Source organism: Ixodes scapularis, unplaced genomic scaffold (assembly GCF_016920785.2).
Source record: "Ixodes scapularis isolate PalLabHiFi unplaced genomic scaffold, ASM1692078v2 PGA_scaffold2__306_contigs__length_199485367, whole genome shotgun sequence".
Classification (NCBI taxonomy): Eukaryota; Metazoa; Arthropoda; class Arachnida; order Ixodida; family Ixodidae; genus Ixodes; species Ixodes scapularis.
Genome location: NW_024609857.1, coordinates 52,800,278 through 52,817,303, shown reverse-complemented (window position 1 = coordinate 52,817,303; position 17,026 = coordinate 52,800,278). Strand labels below are relative to the sequence as shown.

At 42.2% G+C, this 17,026-nt stretch overlaps 1 protein-coding gene across 1 annotated transcript in view; it reads left to right on the top strand.

Annotated features, from left to right (window-relative positions):
- Positions 1–2,574: 2,574 nt before the first annotated feature.
- The window catches only part of LOC121048220 (voltage-dependent calcium channel subunit alpha-2/delta-1-like), a 92,189-nt gene continuing 77,737 nt past the window's right edge, over positions 2,575–17,026 (top strand). The window contains exons 1-5 of the mRNA XM_040504297.1: positions 2,575–2,712; positions 3,322–3,435; positions 7,892–7,951; positions 12,479–12,614; positions 13,505–13,636. Coding sequence (XP_040360231.1) covers positions 2,575–2,712; positions 3,322–3,435; positions 7,892–7,951; positions 12,479–12,614; positions 13,505–13,636 — 580 coding nt within the window. The remainder of the gene's footprint in view (positions 2,713–3,321; positions 3,436–7,891; positions 7,952–12,478; positions 12,615–13,504; positions 13,637–17,026) is intronic.

Here is a 17,026-nt window from a genome sequence, read left to right as displayed (position 1 = left end):
CCGAGCTAGGTTTAGCACGCTAAGCTGACTTAGAAAAGAGCCGCTTTGGGCTAAGGTAAGCGACATTGGTGCAACCGGCCCTTAGAATTTGCTGAGATCTCAAGCGGATCATCGTTCATGGCCCACTCGTAATGCGCGTCCACATGCAGTGGTTCTGCGGCTAAACGCGCTGCAGCTGGCGGCGCCGCGGTACAGATCGCGAGGTTTCATGTCACATGCGTCGCCCGCGAGCGTTTGCTGCCGCTGCGATGCCCAGTGTTCCTTGCAGCAAGCGGTCCCGCACAATTAATTTTAGCGGTCTCCAATCACGATCTGATTGCCTTAAATTTTAGATTACTTTTTTAATATCCCTTTGATAAAACAATGTAACCAATTTAAAAAAACAAAAAAAAATATAAGTCATATTGTTTTTTAAAGTTTGTTGTCACTGAGAGTAAAACCTCGGTTGGAACGAGTCCAACAAATGTGGCCACCGCCGAAAGGAAGATATGCATGGAGATATATGTTAATGAGGAGGCGAAACACAACGGCAGCGAAACTCGACGGCAGCGAAACACGACGACATAAGAGACTCTCAGACCTTCAACACTAAAGCCTCAAGAATGCCAATATAAACAGGCTCTATCACACAAGGGAAGAGGAAACGGGAACTTGACCTTGCAAGCGCACCCAAGACCAGCGGTGTCAGAACAGTGGGTGCGACCTCGAAGAAGGATATGCTGAAACATTTCAGACATTCCTTGCAAAATAGTTTGAAGAGGGGGAAAACAATCCCTCTCCTTAATTTCCCGAACAGTTTCGACGTGACGGCTTAGGCAAAAAAACTAAACCCACCAATTAAAATTTAAAAAAAAAATGCAAACTAGTCGTTTGCGTACTCTCCCTGCGTGTCGTTTGGTTGAGAAAAGTGAAAGCTTGAACCTATGCGCAAGCCTTTCCGTCACGCTTGTTTTCCTGTCAGGCGTGGTTCTCCGCCGAGCTGCGAAGGGCCAGCGCAGATGCTGCCACTACGCTGTCGCCACAGATTTGCAACCGCCTGAAACCACTCCGCTCTACCGCTGCGGATAGCAAAGATTGATAAAGAAAATAGCCCTAGGATCAATGAGATAAAAATGAAGGCGCGATGGATAAAGAAAATAGCCCTAGGATCAATGAACCGCCCAAAATGTTTACAAAAACCGAGATTCTTTTGGTTTTTTTTTTTTTGTAGAAGCTTTGACGATTTTTAGAGCGCGCTTGTATCACCTTTGGTGCATATGCTCACGTAATAACACATATAGCATCAACACATATAGCATCAATACACGAATATCGGGGTCAATGAAAACAAAACATATGTGGGAGTGTAAACACAGTAAGGGTGCAAATATGCTAGCGGAAGTCCATGATATCGCAAAAAATACCCGAGGCTGGGGTAAAAGAATTAAAAAAAAATGTATATTTTCTTCGGCTTTTGAATCCCTCGAACTGTTTAACGTGGTCTCTATAGGTTTTTTTTTGCATTATATTTATGTTTTGTCCAATCAGAAGTCGTAAATGTGATGTCACCTAAAAGCCAGAATGCCTGGAACCTCTTTCCCCCTTTACCCTCCTCCCGAAATGTCACAAATAGCTGCCTCATTGTTTAATGGGTGGTTGATTTTACTATAGTCAGTGAAAATTAAAAAAAAAAAAACGCAAGGCGTAGCTTATGTTTACGCTTTGTGCTTCATAGTTAAGTCTTCGGCGTTCTTGTCAAATAATGCCTGATTCTCACCGGCTGTGGAGCGGTATTAGAATGTTCGGGACTAGATAGACCCGAACCCTATGTTTCTTAAAACACGGAAGACAGTTTTCCTGTTGTTTTTTGTGTACGAATGGCGGTTTTGGGTGCGAAATGTGGCGTCGTTCACTATTAGGGTGGAAATAATTGGTTCGGCCATTTTGTCTTACAGGGTGTGGCAGTAAATACTAGCACATTCGGAACGCCTAGCGAAATTCAAATTCCAAACTTACATACTTAACATTGGGCACGCGGACATATACGTTTAGCCGCAAGTTTTATGTCTATTTTTTAGAGTTCAATTCTGAGGTAGTGAAATAATTAAAAAAAAAGCAAAATCTAAGGCGGTGTATTTTTTATTTGCTTTATACCAGCCTGTTTGGTCGTCTGCACACAGGTTTATGAGCTTGCTCCCCGGTAACTTACTAAATGCAAAAAAATAGTAAACAAAAAACTAAAAAAAAAAAAAAAAAAATAGGCGTCGCGACGAGCGAGATAATTGCGATAATTATTGCTTTTCAGAAATATATGTGAACAAGTTCCACCAGCTGTGAGCAAGCTCACGAACCAGTGTGAAGAACGACGAGCATCCGGTATTGGGCTTAGAAAACGCACGGCCGCCATCTTTGCTTTATTTTAAACATTTTACCACCTGTGACTTTAGCTAAATAAAAATAGACATAAAACTTCTTGCGAAACTACGTAGGCGTGCTCAATTTCAGGTATGTACATAGGTTTGGAATTCTAATTTTGCAAGGCACGCCAAATGTGTTAGTTCTTACGGCCGCTATCTGTACTTACGTTGCGAGCCTATGCCAAAAATAACTGATAATATATTTTGTTTTGTTTTTCTACGTTGTTCCAACAGGGTTTATCGATGGGCAAACGAATTGGATACGACCCTGGTGACGAGGTTATCTTCGATATCGGGCATCGAGACGCTTCGAAATGTAAGCATTCACTTTTTGCTCGTATTCCTTCTTCGATAATTCCTCGTCTCTTCGATAGACGTTAAAATTTGCACCCGAATCGCTCGTTATTTTCTTGTAAAATACGACTACGTTTGTTATTTCTGCCTAAAAATAATATTAAGTTTTCTTGGAAACTGTAAGATGAAATTAGTAAGCTAAGTTTATGTCTAGAAGAGAGTAAAACGCACTTTCTGAAGAGAAGTCTTTTAGTTCGAATACCATTGCTTGCAATAAGATCGCGCTGGCACAGTTCTTCTTTGTCGGATCTCGACGTAATCAAACGTAGTCAAACGCTACTACTTTGAGTCAGAGCGAGTGGGTATCTAACCCTGAACAACCTCTCTGTGTGCCTGAATAAGGTCTAAAACTTGAATATGGAGTTTTACGCGCCAATACGAAAAAGAGAATCCGACACGCTCTGGGCAGCGGGGGACTGAGGATTCATTTCGCCCACCCGGGGTTCTATCGAAGTGCAACTAAAATCTCAGTAACATGGCGCCTCCTCTTCAATAAGCCTCGGCCAAGTTGCAGACACCTTCAACGAGGTCTCTTTTTAAGCGAAAGTGTCTCGATTTTATTTCCGTTCAGAGTTACGAGAATGAAGAGAGTCTCAGTCTGGTGGAAGTGAACGGCACGGAGTTGCTGCTCAAGATGACCTTAGAAATGGAGAAGAACTTGCAGCGAAAGAAAAACGCTCTCAAGGTGACTGCATCCGATTTACGCACTATGGAATCTATGGGTCATTGTACCGGCACGCCAAGTATCAAAAGACGTTATGCTTGGGTTGTGGACGAGGAAACATTCAATGGAAAACAAAGTGTTGTTTATTTTTTTCTTTATCAAAGCAAAGTGTGAGAGAAATATTCTAGTTGAAACGAAATTTCGTAGTTTAACAGTTTTCCAGCGCAGCTAATAGCAGAGATAATAACTTGTTTGCCTCATGGCTCAAAGTTCGCATTTAGAAACTACTAGACTTTTCGGCGTTCGCATCAGCAGGAATCAGTTGTTTGTCAGTAGAATTGCTGCAAAATTGTGATGATGACAAACATGAACATAATAAAATAAATAAATGAAAAATAAGCACTAGCTATTGCGTGGTTAGCGCCAAACCAGAACGCGCAATTCTGTGTGTTGTAAACAATTTTGCAATCTATGTCAATGCGGTGAAGTTTCAAATATTTAAAAAAACGATAGTATAATTGAACATGATATGGAATGTCACTGAACTGATCATTTCCGTGGGCGATTGTCATAAAATTATTGATAAAATTACGCCGCGCTTAAAACGACTCCAAGCTCGTGTTTATATTTTTTGCTTATTGTCCATAGCACAACAATCTTCTGATGTTGTCATTATTTTATTAGGCATCGACGGAGCTCTAAGCATACGTCTAGGTTCAAGAGGTTATTTTTTTTAACCTCAGAATGCATTTTCTTGCCACCTCGCAGAAGTGGCCATAAAATCAAAATATTTAACTTCAGGGGCTCAGTATGCAAAATCTGTTCCGGAAAGAAGTGGCAGGGGAATGGTAATGGGCTTCTTTATAGTCCCACATCTTAATGTCGGCGCCCCAACAGAGATATTAGGGAGGCCGTTATATTTTATTTTGGGGGAAGTGATACCTTTAAAGAGAATCCACAAAGCCATTCAGAACGAGACGATGACTCACTCTCATCGATGTTTATTTGTGGCTTAAATCAGCCAAATGGCTAACAAAAAAACCGTACTGCTAATAGTCGACAGGAGCATAGCCTCTTGGTAGCCAGTAAAATAAACCTATTCCCAAACCTCCTCCTTTTTACCCCATACACACGTTCACCTTTTTTTATAAAAAAAAAATATAAAACACGCAAAAGTTGGTAGGACAAAAAGAAAAAAAAGCTATGATTAGGTATTTTCATGATAGGCCCTCTGCGGTGTTAATTCCCCAGTAAGTTTATGGTATTACGGTGTCTGTTTTGATAGCAAAATTAAAACAAATTTAGCCGGCTCGAGAGGCTCTCACGCGCTTCGCCTTTAGTTGGTTTCATCATCTCCTGACCAATCATAAACAGAAAGGGCCCAGTGAGCTACGCTTTCGACGCTGCTTGCTTGATCTCATTTCCTCGTAGTGCTGGCCGCGTCTGGATTTAAACTGAAACAAAGTATAACTTTAGCGTCGAAAGCAATTTCCTAGGCGACCGGTGAACCCAACCTACTGAAACAGTTTGCACTGAGTGGGACCATGTAGTCTGTTCACATTTACGCTGACAGAGTGGTGGAAGCTACGTGCTCGCCGGCAAGCGTCCACGTCCATTTCATCGCCTGACCCCGCCCTCTACTCTTGAGTGTGGGCGCGAGCGTGATCGCGTGGCGAATGGTAGATGTAGGACTGGTCAAGCCAGCACGCAGCTTCCACTACACTATCAGCTTGAGGGGCAAACGGAGTATTGGTGACTCCGGCGAAACCGACGGTACCTAGCAGCTAGAACAGAAAGCTGTGGCGGCAGGTTCGCTCTCCAGCCTCCTCGAGCGAATCAGATATTTATAGCGGCTGACGGTCTAAAGACAAAACCACGGAAATAGGCTCGAAAGCATGTGGTAAAACTCTCCCATAGCCAAGCGCGTCGTCTGCTCTCATCGTCCCTAATGTAGTCGCTTCAGCACTCGGCTATGCACGGGGGGATAATGCCTCGCTTTAGTTCTCTCAACTGGATTAGCGCAGCATACGTAGCAATTTTCATAGACAATAAAAGAAGCACGAAAATAAATCAGAGTCGCATTTGCGCATGAACTGAACGAGAGCTTTTCGCGATGCACAAAAGATGTGGGACCTTTGCGCTTACTGATTTCTCTCGTGAAACCGAGGGACAGTAACATGGAGTTTCCCACGAGAACCGCCGAGTTAATTTATAACGAGGTCCGCAAGTTCCATTCTCGAACGGATCCTGCACCGTATGTAAAAACCCAATTATAAGACCTCTAGACTTATTTAAAATACACGGCATATAAATTGCTAGTTAATTAGGTAACTAGGTAAGCAGCAGCTCTCCCGGCATTGCTCGACCTTTGAATTTGTATTTTTGTGACGCAGGTTTTTCATTGAATGATGCGTGAAACGAATACAATTCATTTAATTAAAAGCAACATAAGTAAATCAGTTGATAGCATCGCGCTTGTTTGATGCATTATTCACAATAAGACGGTCACTTCATGACAGATATTTTGATATGGTGCTTAAAAAAAATAACATGTTGAAAACTGACTCCATCAAATTACATTAACGGTTTTGAAACCAAGAAAATTAAACGTAACTGTACTTAATTATTTATTTATTTATTGATAATCTCAGTCCTTAAGAGGTGTCTTACAAAGGTGTGTGAGTACAAACACAAAACCAAGAAAAGAATAACAGTCATTCGCACACAGTTGCACGAAGTAAAATTAAAGTACGCCTGCACAAAAAAACGACTTAAATGATTTAGAATTCAAGCCCAAATGGGCAACTAAAGTTTGATTTAATTTGCTGACACCATACAGCCCTTAACCTAAACCAAGCATAACTTTAATTGTTCCCGTTCAATTTGTTTCATACAATTATTTTCATATGTAAAAAAAAAACGTTTTCATTCTTTATATAGATTCGACGTTAGTTTTCATTCAAATATTCTTACATTCAGAGTCATTACTGGAGACAGATCTTATAACTACGAAGGATACATTGTAAACAAAAATAGGCGCCACCGAAAGAAAATATGCCCCCATAAGTGACTTCGCACCGATGCCTTGGTGCGGTGTCACGGATAACTAGAAAATTTAGAAGCCCTCATTGTGTTCTCTCTTTATATTGTTCACTTGTCCGGCCGCGTTTAGAGTTCACATCCGTAATATGGAACTCTGTTTCTCTCGGCTACAGCAATGTAATCGAAGAGGTACAGCGGAAATTTATTCCTATTGTATACGATAGGCACATTGGTCGTCGGCGTTTTTACAGCTATAGCTCGGTATTAGCAGACATAGGCCTCCAGTCTCTTCACGACAGGAGGCTTGCACATGACATGAACTTTTTGAGAAACGTTGTGCATGGCACTCTTGATTGCGACGAGTTGTTGTCATCATTGTGCTTCCGTGTCCCATCTGGGAAGGCGTGTAAATGTATTCACACATTTTATACAGATATTCATTCAAAGTGTCCAATGACTCGGTTACAAGATACATACAATTCAATGTTTTTACAAGATGACATATTCACTTGACTTTATCTTAGTGTGCCCGTGGCAACCACTTTTATTTTTAACTAACTAGGATTTGATGACGCGTCAGACTGATTTCTATTGTGCTCCTCGGCAACCACACTGTCCTATGTAATACCCTCTTTATTGTTAACGCCACTGTGCGAAACATGACAAAGTGTACTGTCCTGTAGGCCTTACGGCTGTTGACCGACACTAAATAAACTATCTATCTATCTATCTATAAGAAAGGACACGTAAGTTTCCACATCATTTAAATGCATACCGGAGTCAATACTGTTTGTGTGCGTGCGCGTTCCGACATTGGAAGGTTAGTCGGCATTAAAAAAAAAGAGCTGTCTGATAAACGTCCGTTAATTTTCTGCTCGTAAAGGGAAAATTCTCTAATTTCAACACTGCTTCGAAGGTGTTTTGTACATAACACCTACGGGTAATGTCGCGATGAAAGCCAGGCGGATTTGAGCCGCGCACTCACATTCACTGCTCGTACACCACAGACACAATGTTTGCATCGGACATGACGGGAAAACTATCTGCGGACAGGCCACAAGTACACTCGGAGCAGTTTGCTTCGAACCTATGTTTGCGGATAGTCTTTTGTACGATGTACAGCGAGTGTAACCGCGCGGCTTCGAGGTCACTTCCGAAGAACTTTTATTGGGGTTCAAATAAAACACAGACTCCCCTGAGATTATACACATTGTCCAGTTCTACTTAAAAATATAGACGTTTCTAATTGTATAGTGTTGCTCTACGTACCAGAAAGAAAAAACAGAAATGCGTGCTTATTATCCTCGGTGTCTACTGAACACGTAACGCTGTTCCTCGACATGTGTTGCGCATGGTATCAACACGATTATGCCTTGGAAAATCGGGATGACCTTTATTTTTAATTTTATTTTTTTCGCGCCTCTCCTGAACGCAGCGCCTGGTGAAAAAAGCGGAGGAAGCTGTGGTCAAGCACAAATTTGTCGCCGATCTCACGGTAAGCGACGCTTCCGAGCCACGTCTCACAAGTCGTGAGAAAACAAATGGTGTCTGCGTTCATTTTAATTGTGCAGTGAATGACTATTTACCGTCTAACAGGAACGTTGTTCCACTTCAATATATATATTTCTTTTTTTTTTTTAAGGCGCAAACTTTTATGCTTGTGACTGAATCTTACCTACATTTCGCGAAGAAATCGTTTCGTAGCAGATAAGCGGAAAGTGCGAGAAACAAAACAGAACTTTTGAACAGCATGTGACTATGAGAGTACCATTAAATTTGTTATGTTGTCAACACGCTCAGACTATAAGAACGAACGAATAATTTTTTATAAACATTTACAAATAAAAAAACAGATCTTACAAAACTACTGAAGGAACGAGCTGGTTTGTTTACTTAACAGTGTACGGACGAACAAATAGGTCCTCTTTCATGTTTCAAAACTTCCAGGTCGTGTTACTGTTTATATCCAGGGTGTTTTTTTAAGCTTTAGAGGTTTGTTTCAAAGAAGTTGTGAAAGCTGCATTTATACGGTCTGTGCAGGCGAGTTATACTGCCAGGGGACATAAAATGGGAGGCTAATCGTAATTATCAGTTAGCTAATTAAGTAAAGTTTGTTAACTAACTTTTTAATTAATGAAAATAGACATATGGCTTCAACTGAGCGTTATTGAAAACCGATAAATCATTCATTTTCAGAATGTCTTCCTGCGCGTGAGAAGCGTAGTAGTGCACTAAAGTTACAACTCGCGGAGCAGGTACAAGGCTATCGCTTTCGGTAAGGCGCCCGCGCAATTTTTTTTTTTGTCTCTTATTTATGTACTTGTTCCACAAGTAGTACCTTTAGTGCACTACTACACTTCTTACGCACTGAAGGCCATTCTGAAAATGACTGACTTAGTGGTTTTCGATAATGCTCAGCAAGTTTCAAATAGAAACCATATGTCCATTTTCATTAATCAAAAAGTTAGTTAACAATCTTTACTCAATTAGCCGACTGATCATTATGATTAGCCCCATATACTATGTCCCCCTGGCCGTATAACTCACCTGAAGAATCCGCATAAGTGTAGTTTTTACAGCTTCTTATAAACAAATCTGTAAATATTAAAAAGAACATACTGTAGAGATATATACAAAGTGTTTCAGAGAACGCAGGCCAAATCGCTCCTGCGAAAACTACTCATCGCAACGAAAAAAGGCTTGTGGCGTTTTCGTCCTGGGCCAGGGGCCCATTTAGGAAAATTATTAAAGTTTGGTATAATTAAGTTGTTAATTACTTTTGCGTAATTAACTTTTTTAAATATTGTGTTTAAGGACATGGTTTTAATTAGAAAATTGCTCAGCATCATCCAAAACCACTGAGCCAACAAATTGCAGAACGATAGAAGGCACGCGAAGCATTTTACGGCTTCCTGAAAAACCGCACAAATTCGACGGGAGTTAAAGTTTCGGTTTGTTATCGGAGCGTATCTCCGCCCCGACGGCACCGCGCCCCGCGAAGAGATAGTGCAACCAACATCTGAGTGCGCTGTCATCGCGCGACGCAGCAAAGTCTGGTTGCACTATCTCTCCACGGGGCGCGGTGCTGCCGGGGCCGAGATGCGCTCCGACAACAAACCGAAACTTAAAAACCCGTCGAATTTGTGCGGTTTTTCAGAAAGCCGTAAAATGCTTCGCGTGCCTTCTATCGTTCTGCAATTTGTTGGCTTAGTGGTTTTCGATGATGCTGAGCAATTTTCTAATTTAAACCATGCCCTTAAACACAATGTTAAAAACGTTAATTAGGCAAAAATAATTAACAAGTTAATTATCCCGGACTTTAAGAATTTTCTTAAATGAGCCCCTGGCCCAGGACCACAACGCCGCAAGCCTTTTTTCGTTGCGATGAGTAGTTTTCGCAGGAACTGTTTGGCCTGCGTTCTCTGAAACACCCTGTATAAAGTCCAAAGGCAGTCTAGAATAACATTTCTTGAGCGAGCGCCATTTGTGTTTCGGACAAAGGCTGGGTGGTCATTGCCGATAAAATAGATGGAAGGATTTTACCTAAAATTAAAGAGTAACTAAATTGCAGAGTGAGATTCTATACAACACATTCAAAACGCAATGTAGTCACTTAGATATTTGTAAACTGACATTTTGACTAGCCATTGAATTTAGATAAGTGAACACAATTTGTAGATTGTGCTTAGGCATGCAAACATTTTTCTTTATTTCTCACCAAGAAAGTTTTTAATCATAGAAGCGATAAGGGCCCTAAATGTACGTTAATAATTTATAGGCTGCCATCAATGACACGTCATAACTAAGCTGCGCCTGCTTTAAGCGTGCCTACTGCTTAAACGTGGGAGTTCTTCTTGGCAACAGTGGTCCACCAAAAATGGTACTCAATTTGTTACCCGAAGATTGTTTACTTCTTTTTCTTGTGGCTTGAGCCACTGCAATCAATACTCACCACATCCGCCCATAAAGAGGCTACAAAGCCCAATTTGAGCTTTGGGAAAAGATCGACTTCTTACGTGAATTCTAGGCGTTTTCTTTGTCGTTCAATCGCCCGCTTACGGCATAACACCACGCAATGCGGCGCCGAAAGGTAGCGGCCTCCTTCATTCATCACGGCAGCTTTTGCCTCCCGGTATCGGCAGCGAAGCCGTATCGCTCGGCTGCAGAGCCACAGCGCCCGCTACGACGCTACAAAGAGCACGAAAGAGGAGGGACTCTTCCGGGGCTGATTAATGAAACCAGAAACGACGAGAGCTCAGAACACACGACAAAATAAAAAGTGAAACGAAATTGAGAAGAAGAAAAAAAAAAGGTTAAAAGTAGAACTACCCAAAACGTGACATACAAAAACCAGAAAACCAGAACGAGAAAAGGTTCGAGAGCGGAGCTAAATTACGGAAATGTAATAACCACAGAAGAAAAAAACGTTATGAATAATGGAGACAAAAAACAGGAGAAAATAAAGCGGTGGCTGTCGGGCGGCATATGCGGTACTTCGAAAATTTCCGAACGCGCTCCCGCCCGTGCGAAGCGAGCGCGGTGTGGGGACAAATCGAGTGCATCTTGAGATTATCATTCAAAGGAGTTGCCGAGCTTAGATGCCATGCCCCCCGGGCACGGCGGCGATCGCTCATAGTTCCTCTTTTTGTCCCGGTGCTCTCGATCGTTCGCTGTTTCTAGCTTTCTTCCGAGCCGTTTCCTGCACAAGAGTCAAAACTCGGCACGCGATTATACATATTGTACGTAAGGTGGATGAATCGATGGGTACACTGATGCGAACGAGCATACTATATATATAATATATAGAGATATATTACGTTTCAACCTTTCGCCTCTTTTGCTTACCTTCTGCACTTTTCGAAAACGATAAGGGAACGAATATTTTTTTCTTCGTATATGTAACTTATTTAAGGCACATAATTTTTAAAGGGAGAGTTGTTTTATTCACTTTCCGCGAAACTCGTTTTTGGAGCCGCCTTTCGACACACTGTTGCTTTAAACCTTCGCGTGGTCGGCTTGTTTTTGAAAAGGGTAGACGAGAGCTGAGCGTTTTCAAGATCTTTCTCAGAATGGTACGCACTGTTTTCGCGTTACTGCTTCTTTTTTTTTTTTTAGCTGATTTAGGCAGTTTTAACAGCACGTGTCAGCAACCTTTCCTAAACAAAAACTGTGAACAAAGGTTTAAAAAATAATGGAAGCAAGAGTGATCGACGTTTCAGGAGTCGGAACAGACCACTCAGTGCCTTTAACTTTGCACAGCCTTGCAATATGCCTATCTTCCGTACTTTATGTTTCGATATAAAAAAAAAAAAAAAAATGTGCCGATAAATAGTTGACCAGTGACGAAAATTAAAAATTGTGTTAGACTAAAACTAAGCTCCTCTGTCACTTCTTCAGATTAAAGAAAAAGAAGAAAACTTTGGGCCACGTCAAAAGCGATCAGAAACTTCGCTTAGATGTCCCATAAGGCCTCGGTCGCGTTGCTAAGACATCATACAAGACAAGAGGTTCGCCGTAGACCTGATGATAGGATTACCCGAGGACACGCCTCGAGCAAGTTTGCGTCACACACATATATATATATATATATATATATATATATATATATATATATATATAAGACGAAAAGAACCCTTGGTGAAAACAGCAACAACGGACGATTTCATCTTCGACGTTTCGGCCGGAGTCCGGCCATCGTCAGGAAGCTATATAATATATATATATATATATATGTGTGTGTGTGTGTTCATGTGTGTGTGCGTGTGTGTGAGTGTGTGTCTTGAACATGTTCCAGAAAGTTTTTGTGTGACAAATCCAACAGGACCACATCATACAAGGAGGAAAGCCGCATCAGGCAGTGTCATGAAGGTTGTCTTATGGTTGATATATTAGATTCGTGAGCGCTGCTTTAAAAACACTAGCAGGACTTCGGTGGGCTTCATGGATTGTTCAGACGCGAGTATTCAGAAGCATGCACCCACGGGTGGTTCTGACCAACGCTGTGCGCGTGTTTTCCACGCAGCGGGAGGAACTGGGCACCGTCATGCTCCAGGACCTCACGGAAAGCGACGGCTCGCTTCGCTACAGCGACAAGTTCCACCGCTACGTGAACGAGTCCTACTCGGGGGCCCACGTCCTGCTGGAGATCTACGAAGAAGGTGCGTGCTCGCCGAGACCTCCTGTGAGCGGAAGCTTCGACTGAAGTCATTGCACGCGCTTGAGTTCCATCATTGTGTTTACGGTATTGAGTGCGGAGTTAAGCTTCAAATTATTAGGTTAAGGTAACTATGTCGATTGGGTGAGTTCAATAAACATATAAAGTGAGAATAAACATAATTTCAATTCCCCCTTTTTTTTAATAAACATAGTTTGCAATTGCGGGAGGGCCTTGAAAGGTATCGTATTTTTCTTTGAAAGTTCTCAATAAGCTTCTTTTATTATTATTAGTAAGTGTTTTTAAAAAGCAAGGAAACAATACACACAATATTTGTGTCGTTTTTATTTTATTTACATTTTATACGGAGCACCAATCTGGCGAAGCGGTCAAATGATCCCTTCATAATGTTCTCCGCCAGCAGAGTGCGCGATCCAGCACGCACTTTCACCCTGACTATGCGTGTAGTAATTTCGAAAATGATCGGCGGCTGGTGTCTCTTTTTTTTTTTTACATTTTGAATATTTTTTGCGAGCAGTTCTTATCCAGTTTTCAATTTTAGGTCATCTCACCAGTGGTTTTTCAACTTTTGATCTTGCTTTTATTGGTTTTAAACGCTCTAATACCCATCTCGGATGCATAACCTTATCAACAGCTTTTAAACGTTAGCAAAAAAAAAATAAAAAAAATTCACCTCATGAACTGTATGCTGAAACTTTACTTTTTTGTCATAAAGTTTGTGTTATAAAATAAAAAGAAATGGAACAACACGAGATGAATCTCCAGGCACAGGATAAGCTATATTTTACAATTCGTGGGATGACATGCGTGCGATTTATTGTGTGTTGTGTCGTGTATCTTGTTTGGACCCTGATCCCAATGCTGTCCTTGCAGACGCCGAGGTTCTGAACGGGCTCAAGTGGTTTCAGGCCTTGGACGAGGCCTTCCGACAGAATGCCGGGAAGGACCCCGATCTGCTGTGGCAATACTTCGGCAGCGAAGTGGGATACATGAGGATATTTCCGGGTGAGTGCGCGGAGATACATAGTGCGTTACTTTTGCAAAACGTGCTTCTCCTTGCGCGGCTCCTAAAAGAATTCTGGGAAATGGCTGCTTAAAACCGAATCTAGCAAACGACCGAGGCAACGACTTACCTTTCGCTTTTTTTCACTTTCTTTTCTACGCCAAAAAAATTCTAGGAAATGGCTGTATAGAACCGACTGTAAAAGACAATGGAGACAACGGCTATTTCTATCGCTTTCTTCTTTTCTCCAAAAGGCATTCTGCAAAATGACTGTATAGAACCGACCCTTACAAAGAACGGTGGGCTTCCCTCTCCCTTTCTCTCGCTTTCTTAAGTTCAACACCTCTTAAATAGGGAGAACGTAGAGGCGAAATTTCTCCGTCACCTAAAAGAGTCAAACGTGGGGGGGGGGGCAGCGATTGGACACGAGTGATGCGTCAGCTTAAGATTTAAATTCGTGTCAAATCAGTGAGAACACGAGCTCCAGGCGAATTCTGACGCAGCGGTCATGTACAATTTTCGAGAACAGGGAGGACCATACAAAATGTTCGCACAATTTGCGTTGTGTTAGGGGCGCAGCCTCTGAGGGATTTTCGAGAATGTTGCGCTGACGCCTTGAAACTGAAAGCACTTGGGTTTCACAGCCCAAAAGCAAAGGAAAAGGTTAGTCTGAGAGAAAGAGAGAGAGAGCTGCGAATAGAGTTTCTTGGATGTTCTTCTCGGCGTCGGGATTGATGGAATCGATATACAAATCAAGCACCAGCCAAGAGCTTAAATCAATAATGACTGTTGGCCAAGTTGGTGCTGAATTTGAAAACATTGTCGCGCTTATGAGGAGATCGAACTACAGGGGGAGATATGTCCAGCTTCTTTTCTTTGGAGTTCTAAATATTTGGGGTTGTGTGGATGTTTATAAGCGTTTAGTGGTCAGCCATTTCAAAGCTTTGACGAGTCACTCCCTGTAGATGAGCAATTTAGACAGTGCAGTACGACCGCTATCCTGGAACTTTAACGTGCACAACGAAGTAGTGATACACGACCGCACGCCGGTATGATGTTCATTCAGATCGAAACGGGCAGGGGTGGGGATTGAACCCAGGATCCCTGGGTTCTGCATTGGCTGCGGTGCGTGCTTTCTAACTACACTTGTCAATTTAAGCTGAACTTGATCATAATTTCTCGCTAGTAATCTCTACGACCAAATGCGGATGGTCATAATTTAGTAGGTCAATCAGCCGCTTACCTTTACGTAGAAAGTTTAATCTTTCGAAGAATCCGGAATCGGCAAACCGAGAAGTGCTGCCATCGCGTTTGATGTTACCGGAAGTGTTTGAAGTTGAGTACAAAGAAACAAAAAATGATATTTTGTGTTTTGTTTCCCCTTCTTCTGTTCTGAGTCTCAGGGCTTTATTAAGAAGCAACCTGATTCGTCGCGTAAATCAGAGGATGGTATCTTCGAGCAGTTTTTATGTATACGTAGTTTCCAGCCATCCTATGCGGAAATCAAGTTTGCCAAGAACGTAAAGCGTATTTGGAGAATAAGAATGTAAAAGAGAATCACGGCAACCGAAGTGCAACATAGAGAACGCTCAGAGACCGCTGGATGACGAGGCAGCCTAGCGCCCGTCGCCATTGGTTGACGTCGGGGGAAAAATAAAGCACGTGGGCTCATCTGGAGGGTAAACCAAACGCACAAGTTACTCAAAAAGAAGATGAACTTGCACGCTCCATTTGTATTTATATTTCTGAAGATTAGATTCGCAGTGGTAGAAGCATCTACCCACAAAATTCCTATCTGAACCACTATAGATTTTAAATGGCGTCTAACAATATACAGTCGAAGAAAACGCAGCAATTCGCTAGTGCGTCATGTTTTCTATTCCCATCTATAAAGATATATTACCCAGGCCCACGCACCCCTGAAGGCAATTCAATGTAATCGCACTGTTCGTGCATCATCACCTAGACAGCAGCTCTTCGTGGGCACAAAAAATAAATAGATAAATGAATGAATGAATAAATGAATGAATATTACGATGATCGCGACAAAATATTCGAAGAAGGAAAAATACCGAAACTTCTACTGAGGGTGCTCAGTCAACCTTGGCGTCTACGTGGAGCAGAGTGTAATTCGTGCCGCGTATCAAGGTGGAAGTTGAACCTTTTCGAATAGCGCACGCATCAATAGTCACCACAACCCTCTTTTGGCACCGGTACCTAAAAGAAGCCGTCGCTCTGATACGCGCTGTGGTATTCCTCTTCTTCGCTTCCACTTTCATGCATGCGGGAAAGGATATACATTCATTACGGAGTCGACTCTTACCACTGTGGGGCGTAATAATTCGATTATTACCGCAGTCCAACCAACGTATGCACCGACGCACATCTCCGACGTTTCCAGCGCTGCTTTGATTCAAAGCACCGCGAGGTGTAGACCGACTGCCTCGGCGCGTGAGCCTCTATGAAGCTACGAAATCGCCAACACCGCTGACACGGGAAGAGTTGGAGTACATGCGGCATCTGCTCCCTCTTTTATTTGTATAGGAACAGTTGATAGGTGACGCGCCATGACGATGATGATGATGATGATGATGATGATAATGATCACAACGACAATGGCGATGACGACGATGACGACGACGACGAAGATGATGATGTCTGTGGCTATCCTTGTTTTGCCACACAGTGCACTGTGTGACAAATCGCAAAGATTCGCGTTTATTCTTACTCGGGACATGACTTTTTTTTTTATTTCGTCCTGCTTTCTTGTTCTCAAGAGTGCCTGTTTTTTCTCACCCCGAACGCGCAACGCTCAAACATTCTGAGTCGAATTTTTGAGATAGTGATAGTTTTTGCCCTTTTCTCCAAAAGCACTGCGTCAAGAAAAAATAAGAAGAAGATTAGCGCTGCAGATTCGGAAGTGGTCGTTCGACTGCCGTGCTGAGACGTCTGGCTTTCTTTCTTCTCACAGAAGCTATACAAGCTTGCTTCTTCGCAAGATACACCTAATCCGACAAAAATATTAAAAAAACAAAAAACACGAAGTGTTCTCGTTACCGTAAAAATACATCGTGGAGCCACACGCGGAAGGGCGCTGACATTAGGACAAACAAAGTGATCGACGATGCAGTTCTTGCTTCCGCTACAGCGTAGAAACAGCGGGCACACCTATTTACTTTCTGACCAGTGCCCAAGCAATGCGCTCTTTTTCGCACAAGTACAGCAGCATTTCTTCGTACTTGTGATCTTTATCCAGAGATGTAACGCCTTTTTTGTCAGGCATTCAGGATACGCTTCAGGTAATTTGATCGCCAGGAACAGACGCTTAATGTTCTCCTTCGAGGTACTACTACCAAGGTGTTTATTAAACGCACGTCACATTTCGCTTAAAA